The sequence below is a fragment of the Hemiscyllium ocellatum genome, chromosome 37 (assembly GCF_020745735.1).
Source record: "Hemiscyllium ocellatum isolate sHemOce1 chromosome 37, sHemOce1.pat.X.cur, whole genome shotgun sequence".
Taxonomy (NCBI): Eukaryota; Metazoa; Chordata; class Chondrichthyes; order Orectolobiformes; family Hemiscylliidae; genus Hemiscyllium; species Hemiscyllium ocellatum.
Window position 1 is genome coordinate 32536713 of NC_083437.1, and position 25836 is coordinate 32562548.

Consider the following 25836-nt stretch of genomic DNA (forward strand, 5'->3'; position numbering starts at 1 on the left):
ATAAGGATTCAAATTTAGCATCCACTGGAGAAGGCACAGTTTTTGTGGCCAAGTGCATCAGGAAAAATATTATTTTTGATAGCTTTATTCACCAGTCTTCCTCTCTCACTTTTTCATTAAAATCAATGTTGCCATCTTGGACTCAAGATTAGAGTGGTGCTGGAAAATCACAGCAGGCCAGGCAACATCCGAGGAGCAGGAAAATCGATGCTTTGGACAGGAATCCTTCATCATCCTTCCTGATGAAGGGCTCCTACCTGAAACGTCGATTTCCCTGCTCCTCGGATGCTATCTGACTTGCTGTGTTTTTCCAGCACCACTCTAATCTTGACTCTGGTCCCCAGCATCTGCAGCCCTTACTTTTGTCTTGCCACCTTCCACTGTTCATCCTTGTTCTGCTGACCATATGAGAATGGAGAGAGACATCCTGTTCATTCATAAAGTCTGACCCGTCCTTTACATGTTGCAACAGACATGAGTCACTTATGCCTCTCCACTGACAATAGCCAATGCATTCCCTGGAAGAGGGTTAAAAGAGTCAGTGCAAAACAGTTTAGGCAATTTAGAACTTATCTCAAAATATTCCTTAAACTCGATGAAAACTTCAGATGATCATGGCAGCTCATGTCACTGTTTAATGAACCCAATGCCTTCCCTAATGTCAAGAATTTAGTCAGATCTATTCGGAACACTTCAGTGATCCCACACACTCTGTAGTTTCTAAGTGCTCCATCTTACTCCCTCTATCTTCTTGCGTCTTCATGATATGGAAATCAACACACATTACACCATTTTCAACTCAAACTTATTCTTTCTCGGTTCCTCTTCAACATCCTTTTACCTCAATGGTCTGCACTAACCTTCAATGATTTATTTTGAACTTGAACTGACTGGGGCACTTCTGCATTTAATGTGAGGTGAATTTGCAAGAACTGTCAGAGATGTATTAGCCATTTAAAAAACCCCAGAGAAATAATATTAGGGTCATAGAATCACTGAGCTCTACAGCATGGAAACAGACCCTTCTGTCTAACTCGTCCATGCCGATCGATATGAATCGAGTCACACCTGCCAGCACCTGGCCCATATCCCTCCAACCCTTCCTATTCATACACTCCTCCAGCCGCCTTTTAAATGTTGCAATCATACCAGCATCCACCACTTCCTCTGGCAGCACCACCCTCTGTGTAAAAAAGTTGCTCCTCAGTCTTTTCAGCCTTTCCCCTCTCCCCGTAATCCTATGCCGTCTAGTTCTGGACTCCCCAACCCCCAGGAAAAGACCTTGCCTATTTACCCTAACCAAGCTCCCCATGGTTTTATAAAACTCTAAGATTAGATTAGATTCCCTACAGTGTGGAAACAGGCCTTTCGGCCTAACCAGTCCACACCGACCCTCCGAAGAGTAACCCACCCAGACCCATTCCCCTCTGACTAATGCACCTAACACTGTGGGCAATTTAGTATGGCCAACCATCTGACCAACATCAACAGGAAGTGGATCACAATAGTCAGCACAAACCTTGTTTGCCAGCTCAAATAGGTCAAACAGCACACCTGGTCTGCACATCTTTGGACTTGTGGTCGGAAACCGGAGCACCCAGAGGAAACCCATGGAGACACGGGGGGAATGTACAAACTCCACACAGTCACCCAAGGTTGGAATTGAGCCTGGGACCCTGGAGCTGTGAGGCAGCAGTGCTAACCACTGAGCCACGGTCACCGCCCTCAGCTCTGACGCTCCGGGGAAAATAGCCCCAGTCTATTCAGCCTCTCCCTGGAGCTCACCCTCCAACTCTGGCAATATCCTTGTAAATCTTTTTTGAACTCTTTCAAGCTTAACAGCATCCTTCCTTCAGCTAACTCTCGTCTTTGGGATTATGGAGATTGTGGTTTCAGTCTCCATACAATGTAGGTTGGTCAATGCAGGAGAGGATAGCATTCCATATTATTGGATCTGTCACTTTTCAGATGAGTGTTAAACTTTGTCATCACTTGGCTTGGGTAAAAATTGAAAATTCCCATAGCCCTGTTTGAAGCACAGCAGGGAGTGTTTGAGTATCCTTAACAGTGTTTCCATTTCAACCAACACTGCCAATCTGACTATTCATTTCCTTGTTGTTTGTACTTTATTACATGCAAGCTCTTTGAAGAATTCCATAAGTAACAACAGTGAACAGTAATGGCTCTGACTAAAACTCAAAAGTGATCTATTGATTATAACTTGCTTTGGCTTTATAAGATGCTACATAACCTGAAATTTTTTTTAGTACAAACTGTGCTCGAGTTGCATAAAAAAATTGTTGCAAATATTGTGATAAAATTAATGTGATTGTAATATTTTTAGCTAGTTTTGATTTTAGGTTTGCCTCTACTTTGTATTTTTCTACATTTATATTCGCCTACTTTGTAAGTTTGCTTGAACTTTATACAGTGTGTACTGTAGGTTTACCTGTGTTATAGCTTTGCTTGTGCTTTACAATTCCATGTGTTTAATTTTTGCCTGTGCTCTCGGTTTGCTTCTGATTTAGATGTGCCCATGTGATAGCTTTGTGTATGCAATGACTTGACTGTATATCAGGTTTGTGTGTGCTTTATATATGTCTATTCCTTTGTTTCTAACATTTTACTGAAACAAGGAATGCTACCCATTACATTTGTCATGTATTTGGGATTAAATTTCCTTGCAAGGAGAATTCATTAACCCATATTGCTGTTTGACCTATTTGAGCTGGCAAACAAGGTTTGTGCTGACTATTGTGATCCACTTCCTGTTGATGTTGGTCAGATGGTTGCAAAGCAACAAAACAAAACAAAAAGAATGTTTCAGCACTTGAGAAATTGTTCATATAAATGTTAGTGTTTCAGCAGTTTCCAAGTACTGCTCCTGCATCGAATTCAGATCCAAATGGAGGGACTTGTAGAGAAAAGGGACTTTCCTTGTTCCTGGACTCAGTAACTGGAAATTTTGCAGTAAATTTACTTTGAAACGATGCATGTATTTTTCTAAGTCCTGGGATAATGTAAAAGTGTTGTGTGCTTTAATTTGTGGCAGTTTTGAGACAAACTTTACCTTTTAAAGGTTTCAGTAATAATTTTAGATTTTTAACTTTCTTCTGAGCATTCTTCACAATAAATTTGCCCTTATTTCTTTAAAACAGAGGATGGGTGGGATGGCAAGAATGAATATCTATTTGGTTCTTGGCTGCAAGATATCTTATGCTTCAATGAATCTAGCCTTCCTTTAGTGAATCAGATGTTCCAGCGGTAATTGCTTTGCGTATATCACATGAGAAAACTAGTTGTCAAACCTTTTTGAGTGGTTCCAGGACCACCTCGCAAATCTGTTGGCAGCTTCCAAGGAACTTCCTCAAAATAATGACAGCTTCTCAAGAAACGCCTCTGAATGTAGACATGTCCCCTCGAAACCCCTGCCAAATATTGGCACCTTCCCAGGAATGACCTGAAAATGTTGCCACAGGAGCTGTAACCTGTTTAGAATGTAATGTAACATAAAAAGCAAACTGCTAAGAATGCTGGGACTCTGAAATAAGGTGTAAAAAATGAGGTCTGCAGATGCTGGAGATCACAGCTGAAAATGTGTTGCTGGTTAAAGCACAGCAGGTTAGGCAGCATCCAAGGAACAGGAAATTCGACGTTTCGGGCATAAGCCCTTCATCAGGATGAAGGGCTTATGCCCGAAACATCGAATTTCCTGTTCCTTGGATGCTGCCTAACCTGCTGTGCTTTAACCAGCAACACATTTTCAGCTCTGAAATAAGGTGGAATGTGTTCAGCAGGCCACCCAGAATCTGTGGAGAGAAGAGCAGACTTAATGTGTTAGACTTTTGACAAAGCAGATTGACTCTGGAGCTCTTTAAAACGGGCAGCTGGGATCTTATTCGGGGGTCTCCGTGATTTCTACCAGTGTCTTTAAAAGGTGAGGGGTGATTTTTGTTTGTGAGCCTGCAGCCGGAGCTCCCAGCTGGGCCAGGTCCACTGTAGAGATAGACATGTTCTATTCCTCGGTGACTTCCATGGAATCCAGCTAGATTTTTAAATGGTTACGGTTCACAACACTTATGTGAACTACAGCCTGCTAAGGGAACCTTTTGAAAAGCTTGTTTTAAAAAAATCCTCTCGATTTCTCCCCCCCCTCCGCCATTAAGATGGTATGTCATGGATAGTGCCTGGGGATGATAGGTGTGGCTAGTGGGGATTGCAGGGGCCTGTCTGTTTTGTATGTCACTTGGGAGTAAAGTGTCACTGCACCAAGGCAGGTTGTTTGAGCTGGCAGTTGCTGCAGTTGCATCTCAATGTTTTCCAGGGTCAGCTGGCCCAACTCTAGGCAGCCAACTATATGTGCATCCTGGGAAGGCAGTGGCTGAGTGGTGTTAGAGTGTTCTGGGGACCTAAAATTAATCCCGCCATGGCAGATGATGGAATTTGAATTCAATACAAATCTGAAATTGAGAGCTTAAAGATGACCATGAATCCATTTTCACTTGTTGGAAAAGCCCATCTTGTTCACTAATATCCTTTATGGAAGGAAGTCTATACCTGGTCTGGCTTACATGTGACTCCAGACCCACAGCAATGAGGTCGCCTCTGTGCAATAAATGCTGGCCCAGCCAGTGATGCCCTTATCCTGCGAATGAGAAAAGAAAGCATCCCTCGGCAATGAAGATTGTGCCTGTGTGGCTGTAATTCCTGAGCTGGGAATTTTCCCAATTCCTGCTGTTCATTTCGAGGATGAACCTCCAGCCCAATGTTTCATTATCAGTGATTATCTTAAAAACTGTTCATTGAAAGTTCATTGACCTGAAATCTTTACGCTGTTTCTCTCTCCACAGATGCTGCAAGAATTACTGAATATTTCCAGCTCACTTTGTGGGTATTAAAATCTCATTAGGTCTCGTTCTCTGGTCTTGTAATGAACCTGAAGGGTCTTTCAGTCGCACTCACCATTGTTACAATGGGAAAACAAGCAGCTGATTTACTCACTTGGGATTGTTTACCAACATTCATGGACAAGTATGGTATAATGCACAAATGACAGGGGAATTACTTCACAAGTGGGGAAACTAATTTGGGACCCACCAGTATGAGTGCAGTTTTTTAAAACAACAACAGAAATTGCTGGGAAAACTCAGCAGGTCTGCCAGCATCTGTGAAGAGAAAGCAAAGTTAAGAGAAAGCAAAACTCCACTGTGTGGAGTTTGCACATTCTCCCCGTGTCTGCGTGGGTTTCCTCCGGGTGCTCCGGTTTCCTCCCACAGTCCAAAGATGTGCAGGTCAAGTGAATTGGCCATGCTAAATTGCCCACAGTGTTAGGTAAGGGGTATGTGTAGGGGCATGGGTGGGTTGCGCTTCGGCGGGTCGGTGTGGACTTGTTGGGCCGAAGGGCCTGTTTCCACACTGTAAGTAATCTAATCTAATCTTAATGTTTCAGGTTCAGTGGCCCTTCTGAGCTGATTGTAGCTAGGAAAATGTTAGTCTGTATGCTGGAGAAGGGAGTTGGACAGACAAAAGGAATGGGTAAAGGGCACTCAGGGAGAATCAATAGCTGCTGAACTATTAGTAGTTGTCAATGGGTTGTTTGTTTGGTAGCAACTCATATGATGACAAGGCCTGGTGTGTAGCAGTTGGGGTGCGAACGTGGGAGCAGGTGCTTAGATTCTAAAACTATTGAACTCAATACTGAGTCGTGAAGGCTGCAGGGTTCCCAAGTGGAAAATGAGATGTTATTCTTCCAGCTTGTGCTTAGCTTTGTTGGAGCACTGCAGCAAGCCTGAAACAGAGATGTTGACCTGGGAACCCAGTGGCAGGCAACCAGAAGCTCAGGGTCATTTTGCAGGTGGCAACAGGAAGCTCATGATGATTTTAGTGGATTTCCAGTATCTGAAGTTTCTTTGGTTTTTGTTTTTGTTGAGTGCAGTTTTTGCTCCATAGCAATGGATTCGTCTGAGGGGAAGATCCACTGAGCCACGTTCCACTGTGCAGTATGTCATAAGGCCGAAGAGAGCAAGATTTGAGAGCAAGATAAATAGTTCTTTGGGCTAAAGGGATCAAAAGTTATGGGGGAAGAAAACGGGAAAAGGAGATTGTGTTGGATAATGGTGCTATTTTTCATACTTCTATGTTTAAATCAAGAACTGGTGATTAATGATGCAAAGCTTAGATTTTAAGAGCCTGGAGATTTTAGGAACCAGGAAATACCAACATGAGCACTTGATCTAATTAACACAGTTTTGCCGTGACTGAGTGCATCACTACTCATTCTCATTACAGCTAATTCTTTCTTATCTCAGTAAGAATAGCTTTGAAATTGCTGGCATGATGAATGGAAACTTTACTGACGTCGACACCAACATCTTTTTGCACTTTATTTCCAGATGTTGATGAATGCACCGCAGAGAATGACATTTGCGAGCACACCTGCCAGAATACAGATGGCTCTTTCCAGTGTTTCTGCAACATTGGGTATAAACTGGAGGAGGATCGAAAGAGCTGTGCACGTATGTTTCTGTCATGCACTGATGCTTACATCGACAAGACTTCACACTTACAGAACATCCCAGTCTGTAAAGCAGAGGTGTTTAGGTTGTTTGTCATTGGATTTATTCAAAAAAGGCAGGTGTAGTGGGGATATATGCAGATTATACAATGCATCAGTAACTTCAGTCCAAGCCCAATCTGGCCTTGTGAAGATCCCAAGCAGATGTTGAGCTATTGTTCCAAAGTCTTCAATAATGTCAAATGACCTGGTGCTGTGAATCTAGTGAAACATTTCATGGTGCTTTACAGAAATATTATCAGACAGCATTTTGATACTTTTATTTTTATTCACTTGTGGGGCTGGCTGGCCAGTATTTATTGCCTGTCCCTAGCTGCATTTGAATGGAATAGATAACTTCAGAGGGTAGATAAGAATCAACCACATTGATGTGAATCTGGAGTCATATGCAGGCCAGACCCAGTGAGGAGAGCAGATTTCCTTCCCTGAAGGACATAAGTTTGTTAGATGGGCTTTTTCTAGCATTTAGCAATGGCTTCATGGCCATCAGTAGATGCTTGAAAACCAGACTTTTTTAAAATTGAATTAAAATTCTATTTTCTACCGTAGTGAGATTTGAAATCAAGTCCCCTGAACATTAATTGTCTGGATTAATAGTTAAGTCATGATGTTACGAGGCCAAATAAAATCCAAAAGAACTGAGGATGCTGGAAATCAGAACAAATACAGAAATTGCTGGAAAAGCTCAGCATGTTTGGCAGCACCTGTGGAGAGAAATCAGAGTTAACGTCTTGGGTCCAATGACCCTTTCTCAGAACTCAGGCCATCGCCTCTCCTTAAAGCTCTGAGCCACATGACAGGGGAGTAGTGGGATGAATTTTCTAGGTCTCAAGATGACAGGTTTGGAGGGATTGCGGCTGGGCAAACAGTCAGAGTGAATCATACCCCTCGGAATCCTTTCTAGAGACGGCTTGGAAATTGGATTGAATGCTTGCCCCATAGAGGTGGGCAGTCGATTATAATGGCTATGAGGTAATTTTATAGCCTGCCAGCATTTTGGCAGGAGAAGATGGTATGCCTTCTGTGTCCAGAGGCTGCTTGTTCAATTGTGGTGGACTCTCTGGAGCTGGGGTTTTTAGAAGCCAGAGGGTCCACCCCCTGAACTCCAGGAGCCCAGGCCAGAAAGGCATCTATGACCCAAACAACCCCTCTAAAGGAGTGTGTTATCTCCTGTGAGCGGCCAAATAGATTTAGCTTTCAGAACCTTTCATTTAAATTTTCATCTCCAAGCTGACCTTGTGGTTATCAGTGTGCCTCATCATTGCGCAGCTCCCCCAGTGGAGTTGCTGTGCTCCATAACTGCCAGTAACTGATTAAATTCTGTAGCTTAGTCCATTTGGAGGAAGCAGAGCACTGGAAAGCACCTTCTGTCTCCAATCTCGCTGCCAGTAAGTGTGGGCAATGGACCCCATTGGGTGACATCGGGGTCCTACTCTCAATCATCAGCAAAGTGATGGAAGGTCTTGTCGACACTGCTATCAAGAGATATTTTCTCAGCAATAACCTGCTCACTGATGCTCAGTTTGGTTTTGCCATGTTCAGCTCTTGACCGCATTACAACCTTGGTCTAAGCATCGAGAAAACAGCTGAACTCAAGGGAAAGTGAAGGTACCTATACGTAACATCAAGGCAGTCAATGGGAATTGGAGAGCCCTCCACTAGTTAAAGGAACTTCTAATAAAAGGACAATGTTTGTGGCTGTTCAAGGTCAGTCATCCTAACCACAAGATATCACTGCAGGAATTCTTAAGGGTAGTGTCTAAGACCTGACTATCTTGAGCTGCTTCACCATACAATCAGAGATGGGGATGTTCATTGGTAATTGCTCAATGTTCATTACCATTCGTAACTCATCAGATGCTGAAGCAGTCTGTGTCCAAATGCGGCAAGGTCTGGGCAACATTCAGGCTTGAGTTTGGGCAAGGAGCATTCATGCCACACAAACACCAGGCAATGACCATCCCCAGTAAGAGAGAATTCAACCATTGCCATGACATCCAATGGCATTCCCATCACTGAATCCACCATTATCAACTTGCTGCGGGTTACCACGAAGCAAAAACTGAATTGGACCAGCTGTATAAATACTATGGCTACAATAGCAGATTAGAGGCTGTGAATTCTGTGGAAGCTAATTCACCTCTTAACTCCTCAAAGCTTTATCATCAACTACAAGGCACAAAGTCACGAGTATGATGAAATCCTGTTCACTTGCCTGGATGAGCAGCTTTAACAACACTGAAGAAGCTCAACGCTGTCCGAAGCAAAGCAGCCCATTTGATTGGCACCCCGTGTAACACCTATAACACTCACTTTCTCCTCCACTGATCCAAGTAGCAGCAGTGTGTATCATCTACAAGATACACTGCAACAATGCACCAAGTCTCCTTAGCAGCTTGGACATCTTCCTCTACCACTTCAAAGGACAAGGGCAGCAGATACATGGGAATGCCACCATCTGCGAGTTGCCCTTCAAGCCACATGCTTTCCTGACTTAGAATTATATCACCGTATCTTCACTGTTGCTAGGCCAAAATCCTAAAACTCCCTCCGTCACAGTGCATTGGATAAATCTACACCATGTGAATTGCAGCATTTCAAGAAAACAGCTGATTACCATCTTCTCAAGAGCAACTAGGTATGGACAACAAATATTGACCTAACATAGACAGTGATATCCACATCCTGTCAATGAAAAAAAAGAAAGATAAACAGTATAATCCAGAGTTGTCATCATTTCTGAGGAGTGTTTTTTTCTGACATTATAGTGGGAGGTCAGGAAAATCTTGCAGTGTTGGGATGATTGGCTTCCCGAATGTGTAAAGCTTATGCATCAAGTAACTGAACTATACAGACCAAGACAGCTTGTTAATCTGACAAGGCAGCATTTAGGGTGCATATTGATGGACTTCTGAAGAATTGTATGAGTTTTTTGAAACCAAAACATTAAAATTGTGCTGAGGAAATCCAGTTTAGTAAGATTGACAACAAGATTATCTTGGTCCTATGCTGGTGGCTTAATGAACTCTTGTCAGGAAAACAGGGCTGTTACCTAAATTGCATTTGCCAGTGCCTTATGTTTTGAACAGTGTTGGTTTGCATAGTAAACTGAGAAGGCACTTTATTTTTTATTGTAACCATACTAACCTCAGCGTTGGCTTGGCTCAGTGATGGTTACTCTCACCCCTGGTTTGCGGATTCAGACTCCACCCTGGAGACTGGAGACACCATGCTGATAATTGGAGGTTCAGTTTTTTGGGTGAGTCATTAAACTTTGGTCCTGCCTATCCTCTTGGGTAGGAATAAAAGATTCTGTGGTGATATTTAAAGCAGAACGGGGACTTTTCCATGTTTACATCGATGTTTTACTCATCCAAAGCCTATTTTCCAGGCATTCCTGTGGAGCAGTTGTGTGATCTTGCAATTTGCAAACTGACCACTGCATTCTCTGACATAACAACAGTGACTATGTTTTGAAAAGTAATCCCTCGACACGTTGTGGTACTTTGGGGATAAGAACAATGTTATTGAAATGCCAGTTCGTTCTACTTTGCCATCACCTCCAAGTCTACAGGAACTGTGCCTGAGGACTGGAGGATAGCAAATGTAGTTCCCTTGTTCAAAAAGGGTAGTAGAGACAACCCTGGTAATTACAGACCAATGATTCTCACTTCAGTTGCTGGTAAAGTGTTGGAAAAGGTTATAAGAAATAGGATTTATAACTATCTCAAAAAGAATAATCTGATCAGGGACAGTCAGCACGGTTTTGTGAAGGGTAGGCCATGCCTAACGAATCTTATTGAGTTTTTTGACAAAGTGACCAAACAGGTAGATGAGAATAAACCGCTTGATGTGACATGTATGGATTTCAGCTAGGCGTTCGATAAGGTTCCCCACAGTAGGCTATTATACAAAATGCAGAGGAATGGGATTGTGGGAGACATAGCAGTTTGGATCAGTAATTGGCTTGCTGAAAGAAAACAGAGGGTTGTAGTTGATGGAACATGTTCATCTTGATGTCCAGTTACTAGCAGCGTACCGCAAGGGTCGGTGTTGGGTCCACTGCTGTTCGTCATTTTTATAAATGACCTGGATGAGGGCTTAGAAGGGTGGATTAGTAAACTTGTGGACGACACTAAGGTTGGTGGAGTTGTGGATAGTGACGAAGGATGTACTAGGTTGCAGAGAGACATAGATAGGATGCAGAGATGGGCAGAGAGATGGCAAATGGAGTTTAATGTGGATAAGTGTGAGGTGATACACTTTGTTTGGAGTAATTGGAATGCAAAGTACTGGGCTAATGGTAGGATTCTTGAGAGTGCAGATGAGCAGAGAGATCTTGGTGTCCATGTACACAGATCCCTGAAAGTTGCCACACAGATTGACAGGGTTGTTAACAAGGTGTACAGTGTTTTGGCCTTTCTCAATAGAGGGATTGAGTTCCAGAACCAGGAGGTTATGCTGCTGCTGTACAAAGCTCTGGTACGGCCACACTTGAAGTATTGTGTACAGTTCTGGTCACCACATTATAAGAAGGATATGGAAGCTTTGGAAAGGGTGCAGAGGAGATTTACTAGGATATTGCCTGGAATGGCAGGAATGTCTTACGAGGAAAGGCTGAGGGCCTTGAGGCTGTTCTTGTTAGAGAGAAGAAGGTTGAGAGGTGACTTAATAGGGACATACAAGATAATCAGAGGGTTAAATAGGGTGGACAGGGAGAGCCTTTCTCCAAATATGGGGATGGCAAACACGAGAGGACACAACTTTAAAGTGAGAGGAGATAGGTATAAGACAGATGTTAGAGGTAGTTTCTTTACTCAGAGAGTAGTAAGGATATGGAATGCTTTGCCTGCATCGGTAGTAGATTCGCCAAGTTTAAGTGCATTTATGTCGTCCTTGGACAGGCAAATGGACGTACATGGAATAGTGTAGGTGGGATGGGCTTCAGATTAGTATGATAGGGCGGCACAACTTCGAGGGCCGAAGGCCCTGAACAGCGCTGTAATGTTCTATGTTCTATGCAGCTCAGACACAGTGATATTGATGAGGGGAGCTCACATTTCAACCAAAAATCTGTTTGCGAAGCAATCTCTTCCTCCACGTAACTTTTATTAAACAAGAACACAAAATATTACTTCCATATGTATTCCCTATGGAAGGTTTCTCTTCCTTATTACCCATAGTTCTATTAACCTCCTTGTCCTGGTCGGTTTTTAGCCCTGTACCTCTGTTCTATTGGGTATTTTGTTTTTGCCTCTCTCTTGACTTGAGTTATTTTTGGCCAGAGCTCTTGACTGCTGAGCACAATGCTGTTGCCAGCATGGCTTTGCCTGTTTCACTTCTTCCTCTCTGTTTTGTCCTTTCAGAACCTGTCTAATATTAATGAAAGGTTATTGGTTTGACCGGAGTGGCCCATCTCAACTTCATGTAAAATCCTTGCCAAAGAAAAACTGTCGAATAAGCAGTACGTACAGAAATAATACTTGGTTCAGCTGCTTCTCTTGTCAATCCCTCAGCAGTTTTCTGCAATTAAATGTTTTGTAGAACTCCAAGAGGGTAGGAATCTGAAGTCTATTAAGATTCAGATATTTAAGGCATGTTTTTAAAGACAATGGAAGAGGAATAAATGTTTAACCAGGAATTGGATAACAAAAACGTATTTCCTGGGGATTGTGTGGAAAATTACTTGAAAATGTGTTTGTCATTCTGGAGAGCCTGTCTCCATTTATACATTCTGAACCTTCCAACACACAAAATTGACCAAAAATAACCACCATTCACGTGCTCTGCATAAACTTTTATTTGCCAGGGATTAACACTGGGTGACAGCCAAAACTCTTAAGGGACAGAAGCAGAATTTAATAAAACATTACTGGAGGCACTTTCATATAGAGTGAAATCCTATTTAAAATTAGCTGTGATTAGATCTAATTACATGAACCTTGGACCAATTTTATTATTCAGAGTTAGTGGAACTGAAGTTTTGTTAACGCTAGTGTCTGGATTTTCTCGCTGACTTTGCAGTGAATTCAGTGACTGAAACTTACGAGCGATGAAGTCCTACACTCTGCCTCCACTAGGCTGTCAGAGGCAGCTGGCAGCTTTAGACATTACAGGTGGGTGGCACGGTGGCACAGTGGTTAGCACTGCTGCCTCACAGCGCCTGAGACCGGGTTCAATTCCCGACTCAGGCGACTGACTGTGTGGAGTTTGCACGTTCTCCCCGTGTCTGCGTGGGTTTCCTCCGGGTGCTCCGGTTTCCTCCCACAGTCCAAAGATGTGCGGGTCAGGTGAATTGGCCATGCTAAATTGCCCGTAGTGTTAGGTAAGGGGTAAATGTAGGGGTATGGGTGGGTTGCGCTTCGGCGGGTCGGTGTGGACTTGTTGGCCCGAAGGGCCTGTTTCCACACTGTAAGTAATCTAATCTAAAAAAAAACTCCAGCAGAGGGCTGGCAGTTCTGAAGTCTCAGCAGCACCATTTGGAGAGATGGGTGCTACTGAGGCATGTAGGTGGACTACATGGAAGCACTCTTGCCAACCAGTCTGGGAAAGCTGCACTGAAAACTCCAGATAGTGGTAGGATTATTAGGAAATCCTAGTGCAGGATTGGTCGCAGCCAGAATTGTGGCCATTCATTCACATGTCCTTGTCATTGGGCCTACTTCCATTGAGCTGCTGGTCTCTGCTTGCAGTGGGAGCAGCACGACTGCTGTAGTGATTGCAGAGATGATGCAAATCACCCCTAAACAAGGTCTTATCCATCCTAATTGGCTGTATTCCTCAGTGAAGCGGCCACTCAATCCTATTGGCAGCCTGATCCTGCTAAAGTTGCCCAGCAGTGGGAATGCATCAAGAATGCACCCTGATATGGCATCTCTCTACCTTATTTGTTTTCTACTCATTCATGGATGGGCCAACATTTATTGCCCATTGCTAATTCCCCTTGAAAACGTGGTGGTGAGCTGCCCTCTTGAACTGCTGCTGAACATTTTGTTGAGGTTGATGCACAATGCGATTAGGGAAGGAATTCCAGGATTTTGACTCAGCATCACTGGCGGAATGACGATGTATTTCCAAGTCAGGATGGTGAATGGCTTGGAGGAGAACTTGCAGCTGGTGGTGTTTGCATACATCTGCCCTTGTCCTTGTAGTCTTAGTGCTCCTGTGTTAGAAAGTGCTGCCTAAGGAGCATTGGTGAATTTTTGCACTGCATGTTGTTGATGGCACATGCTGTTGCTCCTGAGCATTAGTGGTGGAGGAAGTGAATGTTTATGGAAGTGCCAATCAAAGGGGCTACTATTTTCTGGAATATGTAAAACTTCTTAAGTGTTAGAGCTACGCTCATCCAGGCATGTGGGGGGGTGGGGATAGTTATTCCATCATACATCTGACTTGTGCCTTGTAGATGATGGACAGGCTTTGGGGAGTCAAATGGTGTGTTACTTACTGTAGCGTTCCCAGCCCCTGACATGCCACTGTGTTTAAATGGCTAGTCCAGTTCCATTTCTAGTCAATGGTAAGCACCAGGATGTTGATGGGAGGGGGATATTCAGTGATGGTAATGCCGTTGAATGTCAAAGAGTAAAGGTTAGATTCTCTCCCATTGGAGATGGTCATTGCCTGGCACTTGTGTGGTGTGAATACTACTTGACAGTCCAAAGCTGAATAATATCCAAGACTTCCTACATTTGGACATGGACCGTATCAAAATCTGAGGAGCTGCAACTGGTGCTGAACATTATGCAATCATCAGCAAACATCCCCACATCTGACCTCATTGGAGGAAGGAAGGTCCTTGATGAAGCAGCTGAAGATTGTTGAGTCGAAGATATGATGCTGAGGAAGTCCTGCAGAGATGTTCTGGAGCTGAGATTACTGACCTCCAACAACCACAACCATTCCATTTGTTCTCGGTATGAATCCAGGCATGATTCAACTTTTCTGGCAGCTTTCCCATGACCAGTGGCCTCCTAATTCCATCTCCATGAGCCGAGGAGAATTTCGCCATCAGGGTCAGTGGGAATGCTTTATTTCTTAAATAATACCTCTTTGTGTACCCTAGACATTGAATTTGAGGAATGAAGCAGTTATCCTTGATCACGATATGTCAAGTAATTCATGGTGCTAGCTTTCTATGTTCTGACCTCCTTTCTCTTTAGTCACTCACAGACAAATATCTACTGAAAGCACTGTTCTTAGGTAAGGTGTTTGAGGGAGTATCTCCAATAGTTTATAGGGTGCTTCTACACCTTTAAGGGTCTTCCAGAGACCTTCTGGTCATCTTCTTTCTCACCTTTGCAGATTAAACTCCTTGATAAAGCAGATGAAATGAGCTGCAACATCATAATAGGGGTCAGAGCTAGTGCAGAAATAATCAAACCCCACCAGAAATCTGTTCCAAGGAGGGAATCATCTCCTTATGTTCTTTCAAGTGGAAATGGAACTGCAGAGAAAAGGAATCTTGATGATTGGGATTGAATATTTAACATAATCACAGACTGAATGGGGTGACTTGCATTCAAACTCAGCAGAGGCAAGGTGAACCCGGCAGCTTAGAATGAACTGCTTGAAATAGTAGTGATTAATATTTGGAAGAGAGTGGTGCCAGAGAATAATGGTGACACATTCAAGAGAAAGCTGTTTTTAAATTTGATGCAGAAAGTAATTCAGTTTTGAGAATGATGTGTTGGATTCCTTTTTAATTTTGGGATTTAGATTCATTGCTATGGCACCCACTGTATATAGTACTAAAAATTGTTTGCGTAAATCATCAAGTATTTGTTTTGTATTTTATCCACGCCAACTTTTATCTTTCATTGAAAGTTCCTTGTGGGATAGATACAGTAATAGTGAGTTGAGATTCTCTGAGGATGGATGGGAGAGTGATTGACAAGATGTCTCTGAAAGGTATCTATTTGTTTTGTCTATTTTGAATTTTATTCTTCTTTTTCAGCTCTAGATGACCCAGTGGAGGCACTCAATGGCCGGCCTGAGTTTGGAAGGTTCCTTCCTGAGGTGAGCTTCTACCTTGGAGAAGAATTTACCCAGTTATTTGATGAGGACAATGAAGAAACTGGGGAAGGGGAAGCACGAGGAGAATTCACCCTGTCACAGAGCTTTGGTGAGCCCATCGTCAGTGCTGTGAATTCTATGTAAACTCCTCTGACATCTCTGAGTTCTACAAGGGATGGGTATCAGTGTAACTTTTTTTTATCTAAAGCAGTAATTCCTGAAGGAAACATTTAAGTACCATTGCTTATTCAGTAGCTCATGGGTGTGTTAATATTTTGAAGATTGTAAAGTTATGTGTAATACGGTCACAGAGACATACAGCACAGAAGCAGACCCTTCGGTCCAATCAGTCCATGCCAAACACAATCCCAAACTAAACTAGTCCCACCTGCCTGCTCCTGGCCCATATCTCTTAAACCTTTCAATTCATATACCTATCCAAATGTCTCTTAAACATTATAATTGTACTCACATTCACCCTCTGTGCTAGAATAAAAATGTCTCTCAAAATCTCTCTCCTCTCACCTTAAAAATGTGCCCCCATTGTCTTGAAATCCCCATCCGTGGGAAAATACATCCACCATTAATTTTTATCTATACCTCTCATTATTTCACAAACTTCTATCAGGTCACCTCTCAACCGCCTATGCTCAGTGAAAAAAGTCCCAGCTTATTCACCCTTTCTTTTTAACTCAAACATTCCATATCCGGCACATCTTTTGTTTCTGCAATCCATGAACTATTTATTAACTATTGTTTTAATAACTATAACCCTAAATAAATATGGGAATATGTACTTAATGTCTTTGATTGTCATACACTTCCAATGCATAGGACGTCTGCCTTGATCTATTTTGAATAAGATTTAGCACAACGGTAGGTTTGTGACTGAGCTCCTGAGCAGTGTGAGTGTATTTGTTGGTTTGGCAGAATCTTATATCTTAACAATGCGGGTAAGGTTTGTAGCAGAGTCTGACAAGAAATCCAGCAAGGCTTACCTCAACAGCAAATTTTATGGAACTGCTGAGTATCGAGGTGAGATTCTCACAACGGAGTGGCACATTGCCCGTTAAGGGGGACTATTTCTTGTAAACAACCTTATTAATTGCACATCTCACCTCATTTATAGTTTTCTATTTTGCCAAATGGATCAAGCAAGTAAGTTAGAAGTCATACGACACCGGGTTATATTTCAACAGGTTTATTTGACATCACAAACTTTTGGAGCACTGCTCCTTTGTAACCTGGTGTTGTGTGACTTATGACCTTGTCCACCCCAGTCCAACACCGCACCTCCACGTCAAGCAAACTAGTTGTCGAGACTCTTGACATGGGAGTCAGAGTTGGTACCTGGCTACTTCTGCTTGCTGCTTGCTCCAAAGGACCCCCACATTGGACACTGGGCATCAGTGGCATTTCAGGGAACTCTCAATGGCACCAGGCCCATGCACTTCACAACCATGACCATTGATGTGCCAGCCTCTAAGAATCCTCATGGAACATTTACAATCACTTTACAGGATGCTTTCACATTTCAATGCTACACCCAGGGTGCTATCATTTTAATACTACAGCAAGCGCTTCGCAGGAGGCTTCAGAGCACTGATGATGTCGCCTAGCCAGGGGACGAAATGTTTGCAACAAAACTTCCAGCTCGGCGAACAGAACCACAACAACGAGCACCTGAGCTACAAATCTTCGCACAAACCTTGAATACTACAGCAAGGATACTGAGTGCTCAGGGATACAGAGACAGCTCATGAACTGTACCAGGCTGCATCTCGGGCCTGTTCACTTACTGTCATAGCGCCCCCGTGATCATGTCAAAAGATGGAGCAGGCTCGAGGGGCTGAATTGCCTATTCCTACTCCTAGTTTTTGTAATCTTATGTTCACTACCTGAATGAGTTCCATGCCTTGCATTTACTTGCCTTGACTTTTTGTACTTGACCCAGTCAACCACAGGTTCACTGTGCTGCTGTATTGCCATGCTGTTTAGGTCCAGACACAAAGCCAGGAAGCTTGTCATGTTTACCAGCACGGCTCAGTCAAGTCAAGGGACATAGCCTTTGTTGAGGGATCCTTGCTCAGTATATCAAGAGTAGCCTCTGAAACCAGGCTTAGAGATGGTCAGTCAGCTACTCGGAGTGGTCAGCATTAGAGTCCACTCCACATAAAGGGTGAGGAGCCAAATGGTGGGCAGCTCACCACACCACAGCTGAGACCGCACTGGCCTGGGTTGCAACCTTGGTCCAGGATGGCCTGGTCTAAGGTTGTCACTTCCACTGCTGTTCCTGGGGGGAGACAATGTTCTGCTGGGTTGGCAGATTTTCATTGTCTCTCACCTCTAGGACAAATGTCAGAAACTGTGCAGAGCACCTCTGCACTAACAGCACTTCTAAAATTGCTGCAACACAAGGGATGCCAGTCAATTCCAGGATATCCCAGCAGTGATGAAGTGTTCTGGGAAAGATACTTGGTTAGATGGAGCTAGAAGCAGACAACACGAGCGGCATAGGGGTGGGGTAGATAGTTAATGATGTGGGTTTAATAAAGTATGGTGAGAGATACCTCATGGTGAGAAACCCTCCAAAATAATTTGAAACTGAAATGTGTCCATAGAAATGTGAAATTCTGCAATGGAGTTTGGATGTAAGAACCTGCAATCGAAACTATGAACTCCTCAGGAGGACCAACATGCATTACTGTTAGTACAAATATATTTCTCTTGATCACTTGAAGCACGGCTTACCTTTTAGAATTTAAGGAAGGGAAAAGGGAATAAGTTTGGCTTTTGAGTAACTTTGAATGGGTTGGGGATAGTGTAAAAGGACAGAAGATGTTTGGGGAGCTGATTTCAGCTGAGAGACATGATTATGGAATGATTGTGGAGAGATATGGAGACAGAATTAAAATGAGGTTAGAAAGAGCAGTAGTTGATTATAATGAAGTGGTTTAGGAGTGATTGAGAGATGGGAAAAGAGTGGGTTGAGAAGTGTAGGCAGATGCATTTCAACGAATGGGCAGAGGATTTCATTTGCATGGTGAGGAAGAAGATCATGCAATAGTTGAGTAAGGATAGAGATAGTTCTGGAGTAAATCTGAAGGAATTGGAAGATGGTAATGATTTAGGAGGAGTAGACAGATATTCATGGAATTGTTTTAGAGTGATCAGTAATTTGGATGTGGCAGGCTTTCACAGTATCCTGATGGAATTTGGTATTGGGTCTGGAGGGAAAATACAATATTATAATATTCTTCTGGAGTTCTATATTGGAGCTGTTCGTATAACTATCTGGATATTGTTCACAGTGTGCTGGGACGGGAGCTTTGGACATGACTGCAGCTTGTTGTGTGAAGACTGTAGGAATGGTGGCACCTGCAACGAGGCACGTGATGGATGTATTTGCTCAGAGGGTTGGACTGGAATCTTGTGTAACCAGAGTAAGTAAACTCTCAAGCATTTGCATTAAAGTGTGTTTTTGAGCCATGTGCAGACCTTGTGAGTTCATAGACACCGGAACAACAAATTATTCTGTTCTATGACACCATCAAAAAAAAAACAACCTCAGGACAAATTTAAACTCAAACTATCGTCAATGTGCCTGGGAATCTCAACTTGTAGCGACACATGATTGTTGGAGGTAGGTTGACGATGAGTCTGTTGCCTGGCTTTCCATCAGGAGACCTAAAGTTATGTGAACTCCATCCCCTTTCTGGACTTGTGGGTGGTCATTTTGGTAGGAGCAATGGAGACCTTGAACTGGTACTCCAGAGCATGGTGAGATCAAACCATGAAAGGAAATGCAAATAAATGTGTTCCCAAAGTGATTCTCCACGTTCCTCACTGTTGACCCCTCTTGAAGGTAGGAACTCTTGTTGAGGTTTCAGCTTTCTTGCAGTATCCTGCTTGTGGTAGAAACCTTGCATTTGTGGGATATTCAACGGTGCAGTACAGTGCATCACAATTAAAGCCAAGCCCAAACCTGTCCCTACCTGACATCCACACAGTACAGTTTCAGCAAATGTCACTGGATTACATTTAAGAGTGGGGACTCCTGGCCATTATCCTCCTCCCCATCTCTACTTCATGGGCCACAAAGCTAATTCTCCTATAAAATTATGATTAATAAGTTCCCCCTTCCAAATATTAAATTGCACCGGATCAGTAAGGCTCAAAATTCTCAGTGCCATCCAGAAAGGTAATTCTTTTTAAAATATATTTTCAAAAAGAAATGCCTGCCTTACTCTGAAGAAATGATTTAAACAGTTAAGGCGAGGAATGCTGTTTATAAGAAACTCAGCAAGCAATCACTTTGGTGGAGAGATGTTGCATGTTTGGGAGAATTTACTTCACCACAGACTCACGACAGGCATATTTCCAGCAATTAGAATTCCAGAAGTAATTCGCTGCATGGTAGATGCTATTTCATTGAGACAATAAATGTTTCAACCACTACCACTGGTATGTGTGAATCACTTGTGGAGACTGGAATTACCAGCCTGCAACTCTTCACAGGAATATAAGAACGATTTGACATAAAGAAACCAAGATCCAGTGATGTGATGATAATGATAGTGGAGTTGTCATGCAATTGTTCCAATTAATTTCAAATAAACCAATGTCATTTTATTGAAAGTTTCCAGCTCTGGTTTGAGGCATTCTCAATGGTTTTGTCATATGACATTCTAATCATTTTATGGCTGATTGTTTGACATTTAATCACATGAACACTAGCATAGACCACTTGGGCTAAACAGCCTGTATTTGCATGGAAGGTTCTATAAAATTTTACTCTTTATTGTTTACGATATTTATTGGACTCAATAGAAACATAAGAAATAGGAATAGCATCAGGTCATTGGGGACAGGAAAATAGGCTAATGATTGTTTGGCAAATTGATTCAACGGATGAGGCATTGAAAGCAAGGGAAAGTTGTTGGTCCCTTAAACTCTCAAGAAATTCAAAGAAGTGCAAGGCTCGAGTATATTTTCAGAAAATGAGATCCTACGTATGAATGTATATCAATTCTAGTGAGTGCAAACAAGTCATATAACAACCTTAACTGATCACTTCAAATTGGTTATTAGTGTAACTACTGGCACACCCTGAATTAATCACCAAGAACTTCCCAACATGGAATCACATCTTACAGCCAGCATTTTGTTCAGAGGTGCAAGTGTCGGCTGGTTGAGCAGATCTGTACTCTGCCTATTACAGACCACCAAAGGAACATGTTCCAGAAGCAGAAATTGCTGTAAAAACTAAGCAGGTCTGCAGCATCTGTGGAGAGAAATCACAGTTAACATTTTTGGGTCCAGTAACCCTTCTTCAGAACACTTTAGAATGAAATATATTGTTTGATTCAATCAGCCAATCACTGGAAAGTTAGGTTGGGTGGAACTTTGATTCTTCTGTTAGCTAATATTAACTCACTGAAATTGCATTGATAACTGATAGTAATAACGGTAATATTCAGACTCTCTTTATAACTAGTGATAATAAATGAACTCACTGATTATTACATGCACTTGGTAATAATAAAAGTAAAGCCTGGATATCATTGTAACTAATAGCAATCCCAAAATGACTAATCCAAGACTGAGCGTGTGCTTTTAAAGAAGTCTTGTTCACAGCAATGTGAAGTGGTAAGAATTGGATATAAAACTGGTGCTGATTGGTTGTGACTGTAGAAATTCCCTTATTAAAGTTATTTGTTCCGCTCCTGATCTGTGCTTCCTCTTTTGTTCAGGGTTGTGAGTCTGAACTTCTAAGATTGGAGAAGGTTCAAATGCCTCTTTTTTTTAAATGTAGTAGGATGCTGACACCTCTTGTCAATCCCTTTCTCCCAAATAACATGGTGTTATTTTCTGCGATTGCACTGTGCAGGTGACTATATGTCACAGGGGCAATCATAAACCTGGCATCTGTCTGTCAACTTTCTGATGTTACTTAGAAAGGAGTAGAACATGAAGGAGGGAGAGAATGTGAATAATAGAAAAATGGAAAATTTGCTATGTGAAGAAAATGGATGAGATAAAGAGGAAAAAAAGTCTATTTAGCTCTCTCAGATAGATAAAGATTTGTCCCTCAGGACAATTTTTTCAAAGAAGCCTGCATTCTCCCTGAGGTCTTGGCTAATATAACCCTCAGAGAGCATCATTGAAACAAATTATCGAATAATTATCATTTCAGTTTCCAAAATTACAACAGTGACAGAACTATTTCAGTACCTGTAATACACTTTGAGATGTTCTTAGGTATGAAAGATGCTTTATAATTGCAAATATTTATTTCTTTTTCATATTTTTTTTTCTTTAATTCCTATAAGATTGCAACAATGCACCACTGGTGGTTGCAGTCTAGACTGTGTACTCAAGTCCTGAATTGGAACCCGAACCCACGTACTTAAAACTCAGACCAGAGGGCTAGCAACTGAGCCAATAAGTCAACTGAGTCAATGTTATAAAGTGCCAACCAGATGTAACAGGCGCTTTTTAATATGGTGTTGGCACATTTATTATTGTTACTGATAGGCAATAAAAATGTTGGTCTTGCCGTTGATGCCCACATCCTGTGAATGAATAAAGCATTGTCTCCAGCTTTGTTTTTTATGTTTCTCTCTGCTCAATTGTGCTTATTGTTCTTGTTGAACAATTATTTACTCTTTCTCTTCCTTTTTTTTCCAGCCTGCCCAGAAGGAACATTTGGCAAAAATTGCAGCTTCCTGTGTAAGTGTAAAAATGGTGCAACATGCGATCCACTGACTGGAAAATGCCGCTGTCCTCCAGGAGTGGGTGGCGAGATGTGTGAGGATGGTACGCCAACTTGTATTTGATGAAATATTTTATTGTGGTAAACATTCACCTCAATAGCAAAACAAATGATGAGGTCAGTGATGAAGTGCTGCAGTGACTTTCTCTGGTTCCTTATGGCCTCAACAGAAATCTTAATGTCTTGTCAATTCAGGTTGAGTGTATTTCTTGAGGTTTCATCGCAAGACCTCCTGTGTCAAACAATCCCAACTTTACTATCCTGTTATTGGCTCAGTTTTTAGGTATGCTCCCATCTCATAACCAATTGAAAAGTGTACAGTCTCTTTATTATCCAGTTGGACTATTCTTAACTGCCCATTGATTAGCCATTTTTTCCTATTATCAATATTTTGTGTTTAATAAACAAAGTTGCTGAAATATATGTTTTTAAAATGCCTCTTCTATTTAGTTCCTCTATGATTTTTCTCCTGGGTCACTTGGGGGGCAGTGCCAAAGAGATTAGTTTTCAGCTCTCGGAGAGGGTGAAATAATTCTGGAAATTCTATGGAGATATTGAGACAGAGAGAGAGAATCAGGCATGTTTGTAATTCTATCCTGATCATCTGCACTCCCATTCTCATCTTCAATCTGGATGATTTGTACACTTGCCTTCATTTCCCATACCTTCCATGTGTGGCCGATCATACTTATGTTAAAAGTTTGCCAAATTTTGGGTTGATTCCCAAGAGTGACTGTTTTCTTCTTTAGGGTGCCCCAAAGGACTATATGGAAAGACCTGCAACAAGAAATGCAATTGTGCCAACAATGGGCGTTGCCACCGAATCTATGGAGCCTGTCTCTGCGATCCTGGCCTCTATGGACGCTTCTGTCACTTACGTAAGTTGGGAAAGCTTTGCTGATAACAACAAATAAAAATCATGTTCTCACTCAATTAATAATGGAATAATTGTGGCCTATGCCCTTGTAGGATGGCACTGCCAAAGCTCAATAATAGACAATATACTAACAACACACAATATAACTGGCCGTGTTATTGGTGAAAGATGCTGAGCATGTATTGGGTACCCCTTACTGAAAACCTGTAGGCTAGCTGAGATGGAGACCATTATATCCAGGGAGCAGGGTTGGTCACAGGATGCAGGGGAATCTACAGGAAGATACCCATGTTGTAATAAGAAGTAAACGCGATTTGAAAAATAACAGACTGGCTCTATCTCATTTGAAATTTTTCATTTGTAAGCCTCTTACCATTGGTGGTACAAACATGCTGTTGTTTGCTTGCAACAGCATGTGATGCTGAGTTTTGACATGCACAATTCTGTAGACTTGCAACCACTGGTGTCCAAATTCAATTCAGTTAAGATCTTTAAGTCCAGCTGGGAAATATGCTATCTCTGTCGGGTGGCAACGTCAGCTAAAACAATGCCCTTTCACTACTGTGGCCTGGATTCAGATGCTTAGTAGAGCTTCCAATTCAGCCTTGTTCTGGAGCAATCACTTTGACTTCTCACACCTCATTACTTCATTTAGCATCAGACCAAACTGTCACTTACTCAGCAACAGCCAAATCTCCTGGAGCCTAAATTGCAAATCAGTTTTGGTTGTGTCTAGTTTCTTTGGCACCTGGCAAGTATCCAGCCTTGTAAAGTGTGGTTTAGGTTGGCAGTTCTGTTGAGAGATTGAAACTGGTTCTTTGTTGGCTGGGCCTGGAGATCAAAGAATGTACCGTTTATTGGGCTTTGCTGAAGGCTGCTTTACTGAGGTGAATGTGGTTGCCAGCTGGTTTGGCAATGGTACAGAGCATCCCACACCAACAAGGGGCCTCTTGTACAGACAGTGATAAAGCAATTACATTTGAACAGTGACAACATACGAATGATAGTAAAGTAAAACATTGAGGTTTATTGTAGCATCAAAACTGCAAGAAGCAAAGAAAAATATTATTTTCCTGTGGAGCTTTTCATGACCTCAGGACATCCCGGTGTTACAAGTGAAATACATTTGAAACATGGGAACACAAGAACTGGGCACAGAGCTAGATCATGTGGTCTTTTGAGTCTCTTTCACAATTCAGTATGATCTTGGCTGACCCTGAGCCATCTCCACTTCTCTGCCTTTACTTGCCATATCCTTTGATTCTCTGAGAGACCAAATATATGTCTGTCCCAGTCTTACATAAATTCAAAGATGGAGACTTCACAAACCTCTGGGGTAGGGTGTACCACAGATTCATAACCCTTTGAGTGAAGAAATGTCTCCTCAACTCAATCATAGAACTCAGACTCCTTGGCATCATGATAGCCCACAAACCCACGAACACCTTAAACAGTGATTAATGAATCTAAAAGATCCATTAGATACCACCAGCAAAACTAACGTCATTTATTTACTATGCAAGAATTGTAAAAAAAACTACATCGGACAAACTAGCAGGAAACTTGCCACCAGGATGCATGAACACCAATTGACCACTAAAAGACATGACCCACTATCACTAGTTTCTATACAAATAGACAAAGAAGGACACCACTTTGACTGGGACAACACACACATCCTAGGAGAGGTGAAACAAAGACACACATGCAAATTCTTAGAGGCATGGAATTCTAATCAGAACTCCATCAATAAACACATCAATTTAGATCCTATCTGCCTTCCCTTGAAAATATGAACTGGAAAAGACATCACTCACCTTAAGAAACCAAGACCTATAAAGAGAGAGGCGGGACATACCACCAGCACTTCACCAGAAACTCTCTCTGATGATGTTACCTAGTGTGGTGACAAAACGTCCGAAAACAAATCTTCAAGCTCAGCGAGCTAACTTACATACTTACAGAATTCCTATTGTGTGGAAAGGGACCATTCAGCCAACTAAGTCTGCACTGACCCTCCTGCTCAGACCAATCCCTTCCATCTCCCTAACCCCACATTTAGCGTGGCTAATCCATGGTGTCTACACATCCTTACTCACTATGGGGCAATTTAACACGATCAATCCACCTAACCTGCACATCTTTGGACTGTGGGAGGAAACTGGAGCAACCGGTGGAAACCCACGCAGACAGTCAGTCAAGGCTGGAATCAAACCCGAGTCCCTGGTGCTATGCCACCCTCACTGATCAGCCCCTTATCCTGAGATTGTGTCCCTGTGTTTTAAATTCTCTGGCCAGCAGGAACAATCTCTGTGTCAACGTATCAAGACCCTTCAGAACTTTGAATGTTTGAATGAGATTGCCTATCATTCTTCTAAACTCCAGAGAATATAGAAATGTTATCATTGTTGTAATTTCGGAATTATGATAACCGATGTATGAAGAGCAAGTTCTCACAAATTGCAAAGTGATAATGATCAAAAAATCTGTTTTAGTGATGTTGCTTGAAGAACTTGTATTGGCCCGAACATTAGGAAGAACGCCCATGTTCTTTTTTTGAAAACGTGCTGTAGGAACTTTTATAGTCACCTGTGAGGA

At 42.2% G+C, this 25836-nt stretch overlaps 1 protein-coding gene across 1 annotated transcript in view; it reads left to right on the forward strand.

The window, feature by feature from the left end:
• LOC132833825 (multiple epidermal growth factor-like domains protein 6) overlaps positions 1-25836 on the forward strand; it is a 427573-nt gene that overhangs the window by 333750 nt on the left and 67987 nt on the right. Inside the window, exons 12-16 of the mRNA XM_060852450.1 lie at positions 6393-6515; positions 15528-15695; positions 18898-19029; positions 22277-22405; positions 23111-23239. Coding sequence (XP_060708433.1) covers positions 6393-6515; positions 15528-15695; positions 18898-19029; positions 22277-22405; positions 23111-23239 — 681 coding nt within the window. The remainder of the gene's footprint in view (positions 1-6392; positions 6516-15527; positions 15696-18897; positions 19030-22276; positions 22406-23110; positions 23240-25836) is intronic.